At 38.6% G+C, this 20,209-nt stretch overlaps 1 protein-coding gene and 1 non-coding gene across 4 annotated transcripts in view; one reads left to right on the plus strand and one right to left on the minus strand.

Moving 5' to 3' along the window:
* DNAH8 (dynein axonemal heavy chain 8) overlaps positions 1-20,209 on the minus strand; it is a 322,448-nt gene that overhangs the window by 214,043 nt on the left and 88,196 nt on the right. For all 3 annotated transcript variants that reach the window (XM_026448101.2, XM_026448099.2, XM_026448100.1), the window contains 6 exons: positions 19,539-19,654; positions 17,554-17,660; positions 11,170-11,245; positions 9,658-9,847; positions 2,121-2,317; positions 1,467-1,593 (listed from right to left, as the gene is read on the minus strand). In XM_026448101.2, coding sequence (XP_026303886.1) covers positions 1,467-1,593; positions 2,121-2,317; positions 9,658-9,847; positions 11,170-11,245; positions 17,554-17,660; positions 19,539-19,654 — 813 coding nt within the window. The remainder of the gene's footprint in view (positions 1-1,466; positions 1,594-2,120; positions 2,318-9,657; positions 9,848-11,169; positions 11,246-17,553; positions 17,661-19,538; positions 19,655-20,209) is intronic.
* On the plus strand, positions 2,731-2,848 carry LOC111543223. The gene has a single exon (XR_002731786.1). It is a non-coding gene; the product is annotated as a small nucleolar RNA SNORA8 (small nucleolar RNA).

Below are 20,209 nucleotides of genomic sequence, written 5' to 3' on the forward strand. Positions count from 1 at the left end.
CCCCTGGGGGGACCTTTTTCCTCAGGCCTTAGGGATTCAGCCTACCCTCCCCTTTCTTTATAACTACCATCACCTCTCCCATTTTTAGATTCCACTCTCCAAAAACAAGCCCCCCAGCCCATTCTATCAGTATACTACGGTTGCTTTTTGTACTGTGGAGCATAATGCTAACCATTATGAGGAGACAAATGTGAACTTTTAAAAAATAATAGTGTACAGTTTCCAAAATGCTACAGAAGTTCTTATAATTATGCCACTGATGCATAGTTTCTGATTTCCAGATAAATAATCCCCCTCAAGTACTTGTAATCCTTTGGTACTTCTCTTCCTCAGAGAATCACAAGTACTTCCTTGGCAGATATAATAATAACATTTAATATTTATTCAACATCAATCATATGCCAGGTACTATGCTAAGCATCTTATATAAAGCATTTCATGAGGTGAATACTGTCATTTTCATCAGCAGAGGAAATGGAGGTTGAAGAGGTCACGTTACCCAAGTGGTCAAATTCAAGAGCCACAGTTACATTAATTTCTTGATAACAGACCTGAAAATCTACTTAAGGTAGATAATGGATGTAAAATACCTCATTCAAATACTGTCTGAGAACAAAATCTTCCCACAAACTTAGGATAAGACTGGTAACCATGGTAACAATGAGCCACCACAACCAGCTTTAAACCCAAACCACAGAGCAAGTCAACATCAGTTCTCATCTGTGTGCAACCTAATCCGTGTCAGGCCCTTTCTTCTGAATGTCAACTAGTCAAGAAAGACTTACTCCAATAAACCCACCTCTGAGTGCCAACTAGCCTACAACAGTCTCACCTGAGTAAACCTCCTTATACAGATGATGTCAACCTATCTACGTCCACAGTCCTTCAACTCCATGCTGCCCAGACACCCTGTATGAGACGAGCAGTCTGCCCTGCCAGGTACCCTGTGCCTGACCAGTACAGCTCTCTGTCACTACAGCAAGCAATAAGTCATCTTCGTATTTCAAACGTTAATGATTGTCTCATCATCCTTTGATACTCTAATCCCAAATGGATCAACTTCTTGGCAGACTTCAAACTGTTTGACTCTCATCTCATGTATACAAGCCCCTCCTCACAGTAACCCAAAAGAAAGTTTCACCTATAGTTCTAGCTGTTTGACTGCCAGTGGAGGAATCGGCCTGTATAGTGTGTCTATGGATGTGTGTATAAAGAATATCAATGGCCCAGAACTATTTAACATTTATATTAGGTTGGTGCAAAAGTAATTGCAGTTTTGCCATTACTTTTAATGGTAAAATAATATTATAATATATCTTGGTATAATACTATTATTATACCTTGGTATATTACTATATCTTCGTATAATACTATTGTACCAAGATAGCTTAATAATTGATTGCTAAATAAAGTAATGCTTCATGTGAAAGTACAGATACTTTCCATAATAAATATTTTAAAAATACCTGTATGTAATTCAAGTGCTCCTACAACAATAATAGGCTTCAACTCATCAATCTCCTGTTCAAAAGTAGCATAGCGTAGAATTTCTGATCTGATTTCAGTCAGAGAGGGGTTGTTAGCCAAAAATCCCTGTGGTAAGAAATAGTCAATATTTTCTCAAATTTTTTAACAATATAAATACCATAGTTACATTAGAAAATTGCATTTGCTCATACACTTTTACACTTGCACGTGCAATGGGGCCAGTGGCTGGGTAAGAAATGGGGTGTCCACTGGGAGGCAAGGAATTTCACCGTCTGCCGGGCATGGTTATTCAGAGTTCTAAAGTTCCCTTGACTGTCTTACTGAAATACAGCTGGGTCTACAGAAGTGTGACGCACCCTTGAATACCTGGCCTCTAGTCAGTGGTGGCACATAATTGGTACTCAATTGTTTAAGGAAATTGAACAAAATTTGTCTGAGCCTCAGTAATATCAACTGCCTCAGTATGTCCATGTGAGAATTACATGAGCTAGAAGGTGACAGGTGCTTGGTATTTATAGATTCTTGGCCTCTGCTCATGAGTTCCTGTCATTTTCCCTGATATTTTCCTGGTCCACCCTCAAGAGTTAGAGACAAACAAAACCCAAACGACATCACAAGTAGCGGAAAGACACCTTCACTTTCACATCGCGGTTGTCTGTCCAGAGAGTCTTGTACTTCTGAAAGTCCTGCAGGGCCTCATGAGCCGCCTTTCTTAGGGAATTTACAGAGGAAGAAAGGAGCAGGACCAACTTAGAAATATCCTTGTGCTCCGCTACCCCCGGGTAAAAATTCTTCAGCTTCCTTGCAGGAATAACTTCTTCAAAAGATCCTGAAAACAGATGTTTTTACACTATAAATAACTTCTATATTCAACTTTAAATATTATCAGTTTTAATATTTCTGATTCTTTTCCAAACTCTATTTTCTTAAAGACTCTCCCTCCAAGAAACTAAGAGCTATTTCGAGTAATTAAGAGCTATTCTCTTGCTATCTTCATGGATTCTCATTAAACTATGGTGTCAGATTTTGCGCTCTAGATTTCTTTAATGTAGAAGAACTGTTATTCAGAGCAGATAAATGAAAGACACTGATTAAAACCCCCCAAAATGTTAACGTCCTTTAAGAAAAGGTTAAAAGCGTTGAAATTTCCACCCTGAGGAATAGCACAGTGGTTCAAGGACAGACATTAAGTTTATTACCCAAATGACCTTGGGCCAAGTATTTAGTCTTCGTGGATGTAATTGTGAGAATTAAATGAGACAACCTCTGCTGGGGTGTTTAAACGTCAACGCCGCAGATATTCAGCATCTGGCATCTTGGCTTCCTGCTTATTAAACCTGGTATTTCTACTGATACAGTATTTGCATAGTTTTCTTAGACTGTTCAGTTTGATACAGTCTTCAATAGTCACCAATGCTTTTATTTTTCTAGGGTGTCAAATTGAAAACTAGGCAGATCCACCTACTCTAAAAAGGACCCTAAAATAAACTGGTTGAAGAAATTAGATCCCAAAGACTCTCGGTGGAGAATTTCAAAGTTTTTGTCATTATATGCAATTCGAATAGAGATAAAAGAAGCCAAAATAAAAGAATTGTGGCCAGGCTGACAGGAGAAATATGGACTAAGCATCAGTTCTAATAATGAGGGCTAACTTGAACATACATCTTTTGAAGACAAATTTTGACTCCAGCTGGCTGGGGACCGTGGCTCATGCCTGGAATCCCAGCACTTTGGGAAGCCGAGGCGGGGAGATCATTTGAGTCCAGGAGTTCACAACTAGCTGGGGCAACATGGCAAAACCGTATCTCAACAATAACACAAAAATTAGCTGAGCACAGTGGCACATGCCGGTAGTTCCATCTACTCGGAGGCTGAAAGGGGAGGATTGCTTCAGCCAAGAAGGCAGAGGCTGCAGTGAGCAGAGGCTGCACCACATCACTCCAGCCTGGGCAACAGAGTGGGACCCCATCTCTAAATAAATAAAACCAAGTAGTGGTAAGTCCTCCAGCTTTGTTCTTTTTCAAAATTTTTTGGCCATTGTAGGTCCTTTGAATTCCCCTGTCCTCTGTTCAAATTTTAGGATCAACTTATCAACTTCTGCAACAAAAAGAAGCCTTCTGGGATTTTGATAGAGATTGTATAAAATCCATAGATCAATTTGGGCAGAACTGCCAGATTAATAATATTGGATCTTCCAACCCATGAACATGATGTAGTTCTTCATGGTATAACTTTCAGCAATGTTTTGCAGTTTCAGTGTACAGACCTTATACTTTTGTTAAATGTATTTTATTCTTCCTTCCTTTTGTGCATTCAATTGTTTTATTTCATTTTCAGATGGTTCATTGCTAATATTTAGAAATATAGTTGATATCTGTATATTGATCTTGTATCCTGCAGTCTTACTGTCTTACTGAATTCATTTATTAGTTCTAATAGTTTTGTGTGTGTGTGTGTGTGTATGAGCATTGATTCCTTAGGTTATTTTTACATACAAGATCATGTCATCTGCTAATAAAGACAGTTTAACCTTTTCCCTTCCAATCTGTGTATCTTCAATTTAGTTCACTTATCTTAATCCACTTGATAGAACCTACACTATAATGTTGAGTAGAGGTGGTGAGAGCTAGTATTCTTGACTTGTTCCTAATCTTAGGGGGAAACAATTCAGGCTTTCAATGTTAGATATGATGCCTTTTATAAGGCTGAAGAAGTTTAATTCTATTCCCAGATTGTTGAGCATGTTTATCATGAAAGGGTGTTGGATTTTGTCAAATATTTTTTCTATGTCTATTGAGATGATCATGAGTTTTTGCCCTTTATTCTATTCATATGGTATATTTTAGGATGTTAAACCAACCTTGCTTTTGTGGAATAAACCTCATTTGGTCACACTATACAACCCTTTTCCTATACTGTTGGGTTCAGTTGGCTAACATTTATTAAGGACTTCAGCATGGTCATTTAAATTTAAAGCTCCTTTAAAGATGTTTTTAAATATAAAGAAGTCTAATTTAAACATCTTTTATTCTATGGTTTGAGCTTCATATGTCTTGAGAATCCTTCCCCACCCTGGTGTTTTAAATATATTGCGCTGTTTTATTCTAAAAGTGTTGTAAAATAGATGGAATAGTGTTACAGGATATAGAATTGTGGGTATGATGTGTATCTAATTTAAGATACTACTGAAGCCGGGAGCGGTGGCTCAAGCCTGTAATCCCACCACTTTGGGAGGCTGAGACGGGCGGATCACGAGGTCAGGAGATCGAGACCATCCTGGCTAAAACGGTGAAACCCCATCTCTACTAAAAAATACAAAAAACTAGCCAGGCGAGGTGGCGGGAGCCTGTAGTCCCAGCTACTCGGGAGGCTGAGGCAGGAGAATGGCGTGAACCCGGGAGGCAGAGCTTGCAGTGAGCCGAGATCGCGCCACTGCATTCCAGCCTGGGCGACAGAGCGAGACTCTGTCTCAAAAAAAAAAGATACTACTGAAAGGTTTTCCATATGGAAGCAAATCCTTAGCCACATTTATTAAACAGTACATTCTTTCTCCACTGATTCATAAATCCACCTATATCATATATTTTCATATATACTAGTATTTCTGCACCCTCTCTCCTGTTCTGCTATATGTTCTCTATCTTTGGATCATTAAAAGCCTGTCCTTCTTAGCCTGGCTTTGTAATACTCCTAGGTATTTGGCAGGGCAAGAACCCCTACCTTGCTTTTCTTCACCATCAATTTTTCTTGGCTATTTTTAACTCTTTTCACTTCCATATAATTTTACAATCAAATTTATAAATCAAGTTGACAACAGAAAAAATATATTGTGATTTCTTTGGAATTGCATTGAATTTATAGATTAATCAACGAATTGACTTCTTCATGATGTGGACTTATTCTGATCTTCCATTATCTCATTCAGTAATATCTTCTCCAAAAATGCTGTGCAAATATTTTTTTACATTTATTTGTTAAAGACCTTATGGTTTGTGGCTAATAAAAAAATATATGCTTCTACTATATATTAATTGTGTTACTGGTAAATGTAGAAATACTGGGGGTTTTGTGTGTTGATGTTTTATACATAAACATTTCTGAACTTATTGGTTGTAACAATTATTTCTAGATTTCCTGGATTTTCTATGTCTAATCTTTAAATAAGGACAATCTCAGTCTTCCTCTCCAACTCTTCTCGTTTTTTCTTGTCTTATTTCATAATGAAGATCTCTAGTAAACTATCAAATAAAAATGATAATAGTGGGCTTCCTTCTTTATTCTTCATTTTATTAGGAATGGAATACTTCTAAATATTTTTACAGATGACATTATTGGAAAATCCATTTTATTCCTGGTTTGCTAAGAAGCTGTATTTATGTCTGTGTGTGGGTAAGTGAAATATACTTACAGAAACATACATAAAACACAAGAAATAAAATGTATATTAAAGAAGAAGAAAACATGAATTCCAATGTACTCACCAACAAGTTAAGAACAGAATGTTACCAACAGACTAGTCCTCTCTAGGCACCTCTCTAACCCCATTCCCTTCCCTTACTCCCAGAGGCAACCATTATCCTGATTTTCTTTGAAGATAAACTTTACAATAAATCAACATGCTTATCCCTAAACAATTTTTAAAAACTGAGCAGTAAGCACCAAACTAGCTGTAAAGGAAAGAACATTAATTGTTCATGTGAGATGAAGGCTCCTACAAGAAAAGAGACTCTGGGACTAGTCTGGCTTCATCTTTTCTACAAGTTTACAAAAGCCCTTTGTGGGGGAAGCTATGGGGCAGGATATAAATGAGTCCTAGAAAATGTATGTGTCATGACAATCAGGGCATCTGGCAGCACTGTGTTTGTGAGCCGAGTAATAAATGTCCAGCAAGAATATGGCCAGGATAGTGAGCTAATCTCTATTTCCTTATATCACAATTACCTGCCTCCGGTTCTCAGTAGTTGGTCAAGGCAGAATGCTTCTGAGGAATAAATAAGTTTCCTCAGCTGACCCAGAGCAATGAGTGTAGAGCAGCAACTTCATCAGCACATGGTGAGAACAAGAAAGTCCAGACAAGAATACAGACCAGGTTTACCCAGGCATTCTGTCTTCAAGTTAAAGGACAGTGTATATAACGGCCTCCGGCATTTGGTGAGAGTAGTCAAAACTCATCTGTTTCCCAAGTCACACTGGTTGCCCTCTACGCTTAGAACATAACTATCACTGCACAATCACCCTTCAACATTCACCTTGAAATTCCCTTCACCTGTCTGCTGCATTTTATTCCTGTTTCCAATATCCTATACCTTTTTTTTTTTTTCTTTTTGCTTTTGCTTTCTCATTTTGGAAGACTACAACCTTCAGTAACTTTGCGGAAAAGGGTGTGTTGAGGGTACATTTTAAAAGCCATTGCATGTCTGAAAATGTCTATTTATATTGTACTTGGTTGATAATTTTGCAGAGAATAGAATTCTCATTTGCAAGATTGTTGATAAGTCCAAGGAGATTTTTGCATCTAGCAATTTTTAGTTTTACATTTAGCCTGCTACAGTAATAGAAAAATATATAAAAGGACTAAGGAGAGAATAAAGAATAACGGCAAACATTGGACTCAAAGTAAAAAAAAACAGATATTAATCTTCTTATATGGATTAATTCCCAGCCCTCTCGTTAGGTTTGTGATTTTGGAAAAATTATTTTACCTCTCTGAAGAAAGAACTTGGTTTGATTCATAATCTCAGAAGACACAATCCCAAACACCATAATCTCAAATATTGAAATCCCAAAAGCTCAAAATCCCTAAAATCTAAATCCTGAAAGTATAAAATCCATGTCTAAAATTCTGAAAATCAAATCCCCCTTTAAAAATGTAAATAGACATATTTAAAAGAATTGTTTATTAAAAGAATTGTTTATTATTTTTTCCAGAATTATATTTTTGGGATTTTGATCTTTTGGGATTTCAACATTTGAGATTATGGCACTGGATTGTGTCTTTCAGGATTACGATCAGCCCCTGAAGGAACTAATATTTATCTTGCCAGGCATTTTATATAAATTCATAGATCCATCCACATGCTTTTTCCCTAGCTCTTCTTGCCTCTGATTTTCCAAAGTTGCTCTTTCTAGGTCCTGAATGATCAGTCCAGCCATTCGTCTGCCCAAGAGTCCATGTATATCTTTGCTTCAGACCACTCTCCTTAAAAAAGTTATACTGCTTGAAGCTCTGCCCACTGGAGGGAATTCCCCTTTTCACTGCCCTTTAGGGCCACTCCTGCGTGGGCTGTAGTGCAATAAAAGTCCATTTTCAGCTGACAACAACATATTAAGCCAATTCGGATAGACCAGTCCTGAGATTTTTCATCCTTTATTAGCTGGTTGTAGGGAACACCCCATGAGACCATAGATGTAAGCTGAGAAAGCAACACAGAAAAGGTGCCATAGGGTTCTGAGCCATCTGGTCGTGTAGCTTACCTGGTATCTTGGAGGTGTTTTTGGTTTTGGTTTTTTGGAGACAGAGTCTTCCTCTGTCGCCCTGGCTGGAGTGCAATGGTGCAGTCTTAGCTCACTGCAACTTCCGCCTCCCAGTTCAAGTGATTCTCCTGCCTCAGCCTCCCCAGTATCTAGGATTACAGATGCCCACCACTATGCCTGGATAATTCTTTTGCATTTTTAGTAGAGACATGGTGTTGCCATGTTGGCCAGGATGATATGAAACTCCTGACCTCAGATGACCCACCTGCCTCGGCCTCCCAAAGTGTTGGGATTATAGGCGTGAGCTACCACACTAGGCCTTACCTAGTATCTTGTTGTTTTCAATTTGCCTTTCCCTGAACCACAGTGGAAGCTACATAGTTTTGAGACCAGTTTCTCAATCCCATTAGAAAGTTAAAGAGACCAGTTGAAGAGATCAGTTTTTCAACCCCATCAGAAAATGGACAAAGGACATGAATAGACACTTGGCAAAAGAAGACACTCATGCGGCCAACAAACATATTAAAAAAAAGCTCAACATCAGTGATCATTAGAGGAATGCAAATCAAAACTACAATGAGATACCATCTCACGCCAGACAGAATGGCAATTATTAAAAAGTCAAGAAACAACAGATGCTGATGAGGCTAGGAGAAATAGGAATGCTTTTACACTGTTGGTGGAAATGTAAATTAGTTCGACCATTGTAGAAGACTGTGTAGCAATTTCTCAAAGACCTAGAACCAGAAATACCATTTGACCCAGCAATTCCATTACTGGGTATATACTCAAAGGAATATAAATCATTCTATTATAAGAATACATGCACGCCTATGTTCACTGCAGCACTGTTCACAATAGCAAAGACATGGAGTCAACCCAAATGCCCATCAATGGTAAACTGCATAAAGAAAATGTGGTACATATACACCATGGAATATTATGCAGCCATGAAAAAAGAATGAAACCATGCCCTTTGCAAGGACATGGATGGAGCTGGAAGCCATTATCCTTGGCAAACTAATGCAGGAACAGAAAATCAAACACCACATGTCCTCATTTGTAAATGGGAGCTGAAAAATGTGAACACACTGACATAGGGAGGGGAACAACACATACTGGGGCCTGTCGGTGGTTGATGGGGGGTGATGGGAGGGAGAGCATCAGGAAAAATAGCTAATGCATGCTTGCTTAACACCTAGGTGATGTGTTGATAGGTGCAGCAAACCACCATGGCACATGTTTACCTATGTAACTAACCTACACATCCTGCACACGTACCCTGGAACTAAAATAAAATAAAATAAAAAATAAACCAGTTTCTTTCTATGCAGGAAGTGTCAAAAAAAAAGGTTCATGAAATTTTGGGTCACTATCATATCACATTCATAATTACTTAAGCGACGAATTTATGTTTACGTTAAGTTTATCCAACCTACTATCATGCAGAAAGTAAAATTAGTGCTAAGGCTTATTTTAATTTTTAACTTAAGATATCATAGTAGACAAGAGATTTAAAAATCCTTTTCACCCACCACCCAAAGCCAGGAAAAAATGCCTGCATGTTACGTTTAAGATGAAACACACTATTTTTTAAATGTGAAATGTATCAAACATATAAAATAATTTAAAAATCTATATGCTATCAAATCTAAGAAGGATCAGTAAGATCATTGACTAATTTTACATTCTTACTTTCTTCCTTCTTCAGCAGTTTTCCTGTGTTTTGATGGGTCAGGTCAGTAGTGGTGGGGCTGGGAATGACCGACTTCATGGGACGGATTTGCTGTTGCCCCCAGTGAGCCACTCCTCTGCTGACCTCCAGGGTTAACTGGATCATACGGTTAATGGCTTGTTGAATGTCATCCAAACTAGGAATCATCACCTGCGGAAAGAAGAAACAAATGTGTAATACTGCCGGCACATACAGTCCATCCCTCGATTTTCACCACCTCCACTCCCCACTGAGTGGGGCAAGCCTCAGCTGGCCCAGTGGAAGGCTGCTTTGAGGGGGAGAATGACAGAGGAAGATGGTGTGGGGGGTGATGCAGATTTTCTCTATCCTGAAGTTTTCCCACTATCGATTCCTGCAAGCCTCATTACACCACCAGCTAATGCAGAAGTAACTTTTTAATAACAGAAATGACATTTCGATTTTGTTAAAAAGGCCAAACTAGTACTGGTCATCCTTTTCCCCACGGGGGTGGCAGAATGCAGTGGGAAATTACAGATTATGTGTTAGAAATCCATGAAACAAAGTAACTGAAGAAGCTACACCACCAAGAGTCTGATCTCAGTTCTTTGAAATGTGCCAAATAAGCTAGGATGCTATCCTTCAGGAGGTCAGACCACGTAAAGGTGGTTTTAGGTGAGTCACGTTTCTGCCTGGCCTTATCCTTTGACCCATCACAGAAGGCAGCTCAGCCATCCCGTGTGGCTTGGAGTTCCAGATGCCCATCAGCAGCTGGGGTAGTTGTAGAGATAAGTGCCACGGGAAGGCACGGCACAGGCTCTTTTTATCTTTCTCTTCTGCCATCCTTACCTTAGTGGGATGCCTCACAGACATGTGTTTGGGGTAGAGATCTGGACAACTGTGATGATTTTATTTAGATAATTTAATGTCTGAGGTAAGGAAAAACAAGGCAATTGGTAAGGTGCTTGCTAATTGATGGCAGAACAGATGGCTAACTCAACTCTTTCACAAGGCTTTCAATACACCATGAGCTAATACAGAAGTAACTTTTTTTTTTTTTTTTTGACAGAGTCTTGCTCTGTCAACCAGGTTGGAGTGCAGTGGCATGATCTCGGCTCACTGCAACCTCCACCTCCCAGGTTCAAGCAATTTTCCTGCCTCAGCCTCCCGAGTAGCTGGAATTACAGGCACCTACCACCACGCCTGGCTAATTTCTGTATATTTAGTAGAGACGGGGTTTCATCATGTTGGCCAGGACGGTCTTGAACTCCTGACCTTAGGGGATCCGCCCACCTTGGCCTCCCAAAGTGCTGGGATTACAGATGTGAGCCATTGTGCCCGTCCCAGAAGTGACTTTTTCATAACAGATATAAATGACATTTCCAATTTGTTAAATAGTGAGGGAAAGTGAAAAAATACATAGGACCAGAACGTCACCCTAAATGAAAGCTCAGTTCTAGTACTATACTTCTTAAGTAACTTACCAAAATATCAGTGTATTTAATAATACTTACCACATTAGGAATTGCAAGATGTACTTCACTTTTTATAAAGGAAATAATATCTTCTGATCGCTTTCGCCCATAATGGCTGCAATGAGATGGACATTTAGCTGATTAACCTTAACCTAAAATTTCATTAACAGTTTATTATGCTACAAAATTCAGTCCTAACAATAAAGACCATTTTTAAAAGGCCACATTACACAAAGAGAATATTACTTATAACAGAGCCCTAAATTGCAGAGAACTAAGAAAATACAATGACCCGATAGTCTTAGAAGCAAACTAGTAATCTCATATACATTTTCTACTATTTTAATGCTGTTTTTTCTCAGTAATAACCTTTAACAATGTTTACTAAAGGCATTCTTTGTTCCTAGCCCTGCAACAGATACAGGATGAGATCACCAGCATATACCTTTATATGCTTCTTTGTCTATATTTTTACAAGATTAAACAGGACGTGTCTGGTCCATGCTTTCCAAAAACCACTTTGTTAAACAATATCTCTCATGCACAGACAGCAGCACAGACGCCTGAGTCCAGTTATGAAGGACACCCGCAGAGCTGCAAATTACTCTGGCTAGCACAGCTCCCTCTGTCTCAACCTCCACCCCATTCTAGACAAAGTTGTAATAAATGCAAACTGTCCATTGTCTTTTTCTCTGGGAGTGCAAGAAATACTGTCATTACTGAAAACTTACATCTCCATTTCTAAATACAAGCAGATGGGGGTGGGAGGAGATCACAAGAAACATAGAGGCCACAGTTCCAAAGTGAAGACCCAACTTTTAGCACTCAGGGCCAAGGGTTCCCAGATAAACCTATTATTGGAAAGGACTGAACAAAAAGCAAGCAAGCAAACAAAACCCCTCAATTCACAGTCTCCCAGTGGAATTCAAGATGTTGCAATAAAATTCGTGTGGGCATTGATTCAAAGTGTGTAATCTGAGAATAAGAAAGAGTTTTCATAAAGTATAAAGGAACAGCTGAATAATAGAGGCAGTGAACCCTGCACTAGATCATTCGGTACCTTATACAGCAAATTAGAGAATCAGCTGAAGGTATTCTCCAAAATTTCAGATGCAAAATACAAAGAGAGAGAAAATACTTAGAGAAAAGGTAAGAATAGGTAACATTTCTTGAAAGCTTAATGTATGCCAGGCACTTTCCATAAATTACCAGTTTATGTTCACATTAATTCTGTGAGGCAGACCGTATGATTATTGTTATTTTCATATTGTAGATAAGGAAACCAAGGTAGGGAGAGGTTAAGTAAATTCCAGAGGGTCACTCCGCTCAGAGATGCTTACTACCTAGACGCAGCACGTGAATACTGTGTAGATATGGGAAATGAAAGCAAAGCACTCCTTTAACCTTAAGAATAGGCTTGTTTTTTCATTTTGAAGAGATTCTCTATGTGCCTGACAGGATTAATGGGGGGAAAAAACCCACCTGCATCTAAACATGCAATTCGTGAATTTCAAGAATAAAAGAGAAATCCTGTAAGGATCAAAACAAATACAAGTTGTTACTTGGAAGGGAAAATCGGATTAGCAGCAGAACTCTCCTCTATAAATTGAAACCAAAGAAGCCAGTGGAGCAGCCTCTGTAGAGTATGAGAGAAAGGGATTCTGATCCCAGAAGACCAAGCTAGCATTCGTTTGTGGGGATAAGAGAAAGACATTTTAGACAAGTAAGGATTTTTTAGTACTATCCTCATGTATGCCTCCTCAAAAATTGCTGAATTGCCGCAGAACTTGTAAATCAATGTGGCCTAGTGAGTGCATCCTTCAAAAAAGCTTCTTTTTGCCAAACCCATCACAATCATGGATGGGAGATAAAGGACACAAGAATGCTCAAATACAAGGTAAGCATCTCCAGGAAGTAGAAATGGAGAGAAACACAAGGACAGCCTAGCGAGGTTTCCGGGCTGGAAAGAGGCAGTGACCGTCGGGAGGTTGGCTCTGGTGAAATATAGACGATGGACAGGACTCAATGAGGGACAGGGACTCGGCCAGCCTCACTACTTAAGGCCAAAAACTAAGATGATGCTCTCCCACCTATCTTGCAGATGCTGCTGCAAGACAAGGTCTGTCAACCTACTGCCTGCAGCTACGGCTTTTCCAGTGGAGGCAGACCTGGGGCAAAAGAAGCACGTCCACAGATTCCTTAATAAGTAACTAAGTCAGGCCTCCTGTGTGCTCCCTGGCCAAACCTGCCATACCCCCAATATCTCTCCAGGGACCAGTAACTGTGAAGAAATAAAACCTGGTTCTGGAGTGTCATTTAGAGGCAAAAGTGAAACTCGTAGACAGGGAGGGAGGGAAGGAGAAAGAAACACAAAAACAAAGCTCTCGCTCAAAGACAGCCTGCACATTAAAAGCCAAGTATGCGTGAATATGTCTAAGGATAAGAAAGAGAGCTAACCAAATCCAAAATTGAAACAGAAACTCACTCCAGATAAAAATTAATGCCCAGATAACAAGCTCTAAAGTAAGGAAAAATGTTCAGTGATATATGAAGACTCTTCCAAAAAAATGTTTTAAAAAATTGCTAAACTAAAAAGACAGAAATAATACCATATCTAGAGAATAAGGAAAAAGTATTTTTCCTTGAAATATTTAAGACGTCACAGATGACAAAATCTTTAGAATAGATACAGAGATACTTGCCCATAATGTAGCTCAGAAAGACAAAAAGATGACATAGATGACAGAGTCATTAGGAGACAAGAAGAAGAGAAAGAGAAGCCCCAACATACGAAATGTCCACACATCCAGTGTGCCCAGGACAGTTCCAGGTTCACTGTGTCCTGGGACCTCATCTGGACAGTGCCCCTTCACTCACAAAAGTTCCATAGTTGGAACAATAAATTATGTGGTCATTCTATTCAACATTCAATTAATAGGAGTTCCAGAAGAAGACAATGAAAGAATATCCTGGAAGCAATAACTAAAGGGGAAATTGCTGAGGTTTTTTCCAGCATTAAGGAAAGCTATAAACCCTCAAATAGAAAGTGTGCTCTGAGAACAAAGCAGGATCAAAGACAAATCCACATGGGGTAAGAAAACTGCAGAAACATTAAGGATTAAAAGAGAATATTCAGTTAGACTCACGCAGACTTCTCATCAGCAGCAACATAACTCAGAAAAAAAATGAAGAAATACTTTCCAAGTGCTAAAAGACAAAGAAAAATTTTATATCCAGCCAAAATGTTATGAAAGTATGAGGGCAAAACATTTTCAGACTTACAAAGAAGGGTAAGAGAGTCTGCTTCTCACAGATCCTCACTGAAGAACCAATGGGATACAAAAAAGTATATGAGAACCTGGAGATTTTAATAAAGTATGCCAGTAAATAAATTATTTTAATATATTATTTTTGAGTGTTCACACAAAGGTAAAACTAAAACATCAAACAGCAATAAAATGTGTACAGTTCAGTGAGTAAAGCTTGTCAAGCCCTTGTAGTCAGAAATAAGACTAGAAAACTGCAAAACTAAGGACAGTACATCGTTGTTGTTGTTATTGTTTGTTTTGAGATGGAGTCTCACTCTGTCACCCAGGGTAGAGTGCAGTGGCGCAGTCTTAATTCACTGTAACCTCCACCTCCCAGGTTCAAGCGATTCTCCTGCCTCAGCCTCCCTAGTAGCTGGGACTACAGGCGTGCACCACCAGGCCTGGCTAATTTTTGTATTTTTAGTAGAGACGGGGTTTCACCATGTTGGTCAGGCTGGTCTCGAACTCCTGACCTCAAGTGATTCGCCTGCCTCAGACTCCCAAAGTGCTGGGATTACAGGCGTCAGCCAGTGAACCTGGCCAGTAGTTTTTTTAGTTGGAGCAAAATACGTGCATTCTAAAGTTAAGGGTAATCACTTAAAAAACTGAAGTACAGAAAAGAGAATAAATGGTGAAAATTATCCACCCCAAAGACAACAATAGTAATAAAATGAATCAAAGAAAAAGAATAGTGAGAAGAAAACACAAAATAAAATGTCATAAATTAAGTGCAACTATATCAAAAATCACAATAAATGCAAAAGAATTACACTCACTAAGACAGAGATAATGAGATTGAAGGAAAATTATCAGGTATACAATGTTTTTAAGAGGTAAAACTAAAAAGTACAGAGAAAGGCTTAAGTAAAGAGATCGAAACAGTTACACAGAAAAAGTTGGTAAAGTAAATTAATGACAAACTAAAGAGAATTGTGAGGAATCAGGATTAATATAAATAAAGGGATTTGCCAAATAAAAATAAAAGGAACAGTGCTCTTAAGCAGGTTTAACTACTATCACCTTGTATGCACCTAACAACACAGCAACAAAAGGAAAATTTAATAAATCCACAATCACACTGGGAGAATTGAACAGTACAATTAAATTAAAAATCAGCAATGAATAGGCAAGGAATAAATCTAACAAAAATGTGTAGGACTTTTACACAGAGATTTATAAAACATCATAGAGAGATATTAAAGAAGACATATCAATGCACAGGTAGTACATAATTCTGAATAGAAGACTCAATATTTGTAAGGATGCTAATTCTCTCCAAATTGATCTATAGATTCAGTGCAACTTAAATAACTTCCCCCCCGACCTCACAACTAAGCTGATTTTTTAACAAATTTTGCTTGGTCAACTAACCACATGGAAAAAAATTATATTTATTTGTTACCTCACACTAAGCACAAAAATCAATACTATGTAAATTAAAACCCTAAATATAAAGGTCAAAAATACAAAAGTTTTGGAAGACATTATGAAGTAGGGAAGAGTTGGTTTCTTTAAAAAGACCACAAATCACTAAAACTGATAAATTTGAATATTTTTAAAACTCGGCAATGGAAAATGAAAATTAATAAAGAAAATGAAAAGATAAGGCAAAACTGACAAAAGACATTTGTTATATTATCATCAATAATGTAATATACTAAGAATACTTATGAATTAATCCAATTCAATAGAAAAACAGACCAAAAAAGGAACACAATTATTTATTTTTAATTACACTTTAAGTTCTGGGGTACATGTGCAGAACGTGCAGGTTTGTTACATAAGTATACACATGCTATGGTGGTTTGCTGCACCTATCAACCCGTCATATACATTAGGTATTTCTTCTAATGCTATCCCTCCCCTAGCCCCACACTCCCAGAGAGGCCCTGGTGTGTGATGTTCCCCTCCCTGTGTCCATGTGTTCTCACTGTTCAACTCCCACTTATGAGTGAGAACATGGGGTGTTTGGTTTTCTGTTCTTGTGTTAGTTTGCTGAGAGTGATGGTTTCCAGCTTCATCCATATCCTTGCAAAGGACATGAACGCATCCTTCTTTATGGCTGCATAGTATTTCATGGTATATATGTGCCACATTTTCTTTATCCAGTCTATCATTGATGGGCATTTGGACTGGTTCTAAGCCTTTGCTATTGTGAACACTGCTGCAGTAAACATACATGTGCATATGTCTTTATCGGAGAATGATTTGTAATTATTTGGGTATATACCCAGTAATGGGATTGCTGGGTCAAATGGCATTTCTGGTTCTAGATCCTTGAGGAATCACCACCCTGTCTTCCACCGTGGTTGAACTAGGAACACAAATTTTAAGGAAGAGAAACAACAAATGGCCCATAAACACAAGAAAGTATATTTAATCTCATCAGTAACCAGGAAAATGTAAACTAAAATCCTGATGAGATGCCATTTCACACCCTGTATGTTGGCAAGAATTTTTTAATTGAATAATACTGTCTGCAGGGATGAGGGGCCATGGGCATTCTCACTAGGTGCTGCCTGGTAAAATGAGGCATCCACATACCCTAGGACCCACCAAACCCACTCTTAGCAGGTGCAGCAGGAGACGGTTACAAGATGCTCACAGAGGCTTTATTCATGATAGCCACAAACGGAAGCAACCCAAATCACCATCACCAGTAGAATGGATAAACAGACTATGTATACTCCAACTACACAGAAGCATAAAAAACTATACCTCATGGATGAATCTCAAAAACAGTATACCAAGCGCAGTTCAAATACAGGCAAAATTAAATGATATGTGGACTGGGGATACAAAAACATAGTAAATTGTGAAGAAAACCAAGACAATGATAAATACCAAGTTCAGGATAGTAGTTACTTTTGGGTGAGAAGGGAGAGGACCCATGAGAGGACTGGTAGCCTTTTTTATCTCAGGCAGGGTGTAGGGAACATGGGTGTTCCTTTGACTACAATTCTTGCAGTATTACACAAATACTTTCATACAGTCTTTTAATGAATGCTATATTTTAAATTTTATAGTTTTTAAAATTAGTAAATTTATTATAGGTGCTATTCACATTACAATGTAAGTATGATTACCAGATATAATTAGCATATTTCCAACTTACCTTGCAACAAATATTCTTCTTTTCATTGTGTCCAGAGATAATCGTGTAGCTTTTTGAAGACTGTCAAGTAATTGATGAGAGAAAAAAGCAAAGACCTCTTTACACTCCTGTAATAAGAAATCAATTAAATTTGGTATCTCTGCTCCAAAAAAACCTCAAGCACTCAAGCATCCCCAAAACAATGATACAACATTAGTTGTGGCATGTGAAAGGCAACAAATAATAAACTGTACAATTTCAATGACAGTGTGGAAATAAATTCAATCCTAAATTATTTGTCTGGTTATTTTAGACAAGCAAGAATACATGAAAAATGTGTTTGCATAAACACCCTAGCAAACCAAAGGAACTCATTCAAAAACCAAAATTCACACAGTATGTTCAGAGCAATCCTGGCTGGCTCAATACTCAATTTTCACCTGACAAAACTGAAGCACTTTAAATGTGGTACATTTCTCAATGATTAAGGGCGTGGGCACAAGAAGATAACTAGTCTCCATCCTCAAGAAGCTCAGCTTGGTGGATAAATGTATTTTAAAATGTGCAATACTCAAATATATGAGATGAAAATTCCACCCTCTGGGACCGTGGTTTGACCCTCTCTCCACACCCTTCCTTCCCTTGGGAGAAATAGCCAAGTTTATTGATCAGAGCACAGGACAGGTTTGGAGCCTGGTAGGCAGAGATGTGGGCCCATGTCTTGCTTACACAATGAGTCACACATCGGAGCAAGGCTCTGGCCATACTGTTCCTCACTGCTCTAGAACCCAGCCCCTCTGAGACTGGGTTGGTGAGGCAGAAGAGAGAGTAATAAGGCATGAACAAAGAGGAATATCAAGCTTTTCCATGTGGCAATGGGGTACAGTCAGGGCTGGTGAATGATCAGGCTAAAGCACAGGTGTGACATAATCAGATTTTTACGTGACACCATTCTGGCAGCAATGTGGGGGATGAATTTGAGAGGCAGAGGCTATTTAGGAGGTGACCACTAATGCAGCCCCAGTGATCCCCCAATTGGAGAGGTTCTGAGGGTACTCAATCATGCTCTAAGGACTTCAGCCAGTGTCAAAAGGTGATGCAACTGGAAGATAAGCACTTCTGAGAGGGGACTGCTCCAGCTGACACCCGCTGGTTGCTAACAGCTGCCTGGTGTGTGGTACTGAGAAGAAGCCTAAACTCTGCAGAAGTCTAGATGCTGCAGCAAAGTATTTCCCAATTATCTGGCAATATAATCCTTGAGCAAGAAGGTGAAAATGGAATAAAAGTGTGCTGTTTATTTCTAAAACTATATCAGATTATGTCAAAGTGGGTAAAATAGACAAAGAATGAAAAGAAGGTGGGTATGAAGGATTAAAAGAAAACTGACCCGGGGAAGAGAAAGCAGGAATGAGTGCAAATGTGACAGTGACATTCAGAGTTCATGCATGACCAGAACGGTGAGGGCCAAGAAGGAAAAAGAAACCCCAGGCCCCTTCTGAACCTTCATTCTCAACACATTTCAACACAACGTGAAAATCTGCCTATCTAGGACTTCTCCTGGGGGAGAGTCCAGAGTGGTCATCCACAGTGCCAGTTTAAAATGCAGATCCCTGAGCCCCAAGTGAACCACAATCTGGACTTGCAATACAGTTAACCATTAAACACAATAACCGAGAACAAAGTTCTCCATTCTGAGTCAAACTGATTGCTGCTCCAATCCCTGAAGTCACATTTACTATATGAGAAAACATGGTCAATCACAATGAGGGAAGGTGACTACTAAACTGTGATTGACGGAATCACATCAAAAGCTGTGATACTGGGGAAAACTTAAAGGATTGCCTGAGCCTACAATATAAAATTGAAAATTATACTTTATGGATTTTGTTATACATTAGATACAGATTTGTTGCAGAACTGCCTGGAAGAAGCACCATATGGGGCTTATCTATAATCCTATAAACCATAATTCTGTGAATTGCATGAAGTTGTTCCACAATAAATACCTTTTTAAATTCATCTTCTTTATCATTAGTATTAACCTCATTCACAACATTAGCCTCATAGTCATTGTTTTCACCCTCTTCTGTTTCACTTCCAAAAACAACGTGTTTCCGCTGTTCTGTAGACAAAAGACAAAACAAAAAAATAACATTTGACTTTTTAGCATTACGTGTATTCTACACGGCCAAACCCTCTTAGGAAGTCCTTTTTTAAAAAGCTCTTACTTTAAAAACTGTTTTTTAAAAAATGTTTTTTGCATTTATTCCTGTAGGAGTCATCCTTGAATTCAATTGAAATTATCCACCTCAATAGAATTGTCATTCTACTAAGAAATACACTCTGTAAATATACAATCTAGAGTTCAGAAAAGTTTTAAGAGAGTTTTACCTATTATCCTTCTAAATTATCTGTTTACCTTTTGAGTTTTCTAACTTGAATGAAATGATATATTTTGTGTTTCATCACGTTTGTGATGAAAACTAATTAAATGAAGTGGAAAAACTGTAAGAGGAAAGGTGTGATGTGCATTCTCACTCCAGGCTCAGGCTTTCTCATCCTCAGCACTACTGACATCTTGGGTGGGACAATTCTTTGTTGCTGGGGGCTGTCCTGTAGGGTTTTTAACAGCATCTCTGGCCCTTATCCACCAGAAGCCAGTAGCAACCCCCTCGCT

Source organism: Piliocolobus tephrosceles, chromosome 5 (genome assembly GCF_002776525.5).
Source record: "Piliocolobus tephrosceles isolate RC106 chromosome 5, ASM277652v3, whole genome shotgun sequence".
Taxonomy (NCBI): Eukaryota; Metazoa; Chordata; class Mammalia; order Primates; family Cercopithecidae; genus Piliocolobus; species Piliocolobus tephrosceles.